We start from the raw sequence: 241 nt of genomic DNA on the forward strand, positions 1-241 counted from the left end.
TGCAGTTGAGGAAGCCGATGACCTGCGAGCTTCTTCTCACCTTGAACATGTTGTAGATGAGATCTACGAGGGCCCAGAAGAGAAGGCCGGAGCGGTACGTGGCGTATTCCTTCACCGCCTTGTCTGCCAGTCTGGGGAGATAACGACATCCAGCGCGGGGTTAATCACTGGGCCACGCTTTGGTGGGGATAAGCAGCGCGTCGCCACCACGCGCGGGGAAAGGCTCCGACCAGACCTGCTG

The 241-nt window shown here is 59.3% G+C and overlaps 1 protein-coding gene across 1 annotated transcript in view; it reads right to left on the minus strand.

The window, feature by feature from the left end:
* Positions 1-241, minus strand: part of UBR4 (ubiquitin protein ligase E3 component n-recognin 4) — a gene marked incomplete at its 5' end in the record, with an annotated part of 72044 nt that overhangs the window by 1908 nt on the left and 69895 nt on the right. Inside the window, one exon of the mRNA XM_010137285.1 lies at positions 41-131. Within this exon, the coding sequence (XP_010135587.1) occupies positions 41-131 (91 nt within the window). The remainder of the gene's footprint in view (positions 1-40; positions 132-241) is intronic.

The sequence above is a fragment of the Buceros rhinoceros genome, unplaced genomic scaffold (genome assembly GCF_000710305.1).
Source record: "Buceros rhinoceros silvestris isolate BGI_N320 unplaced genomic scaffold, ASM71030v1 scaffold12860, whole genome shotgun sequence".
NCBI classification, from domain to species: Eukaryota; Metazoa; Chordata; class Aves; order Bucerotiformes; family Bucerotidae; genus Buceros; species Buceros rhinoceros.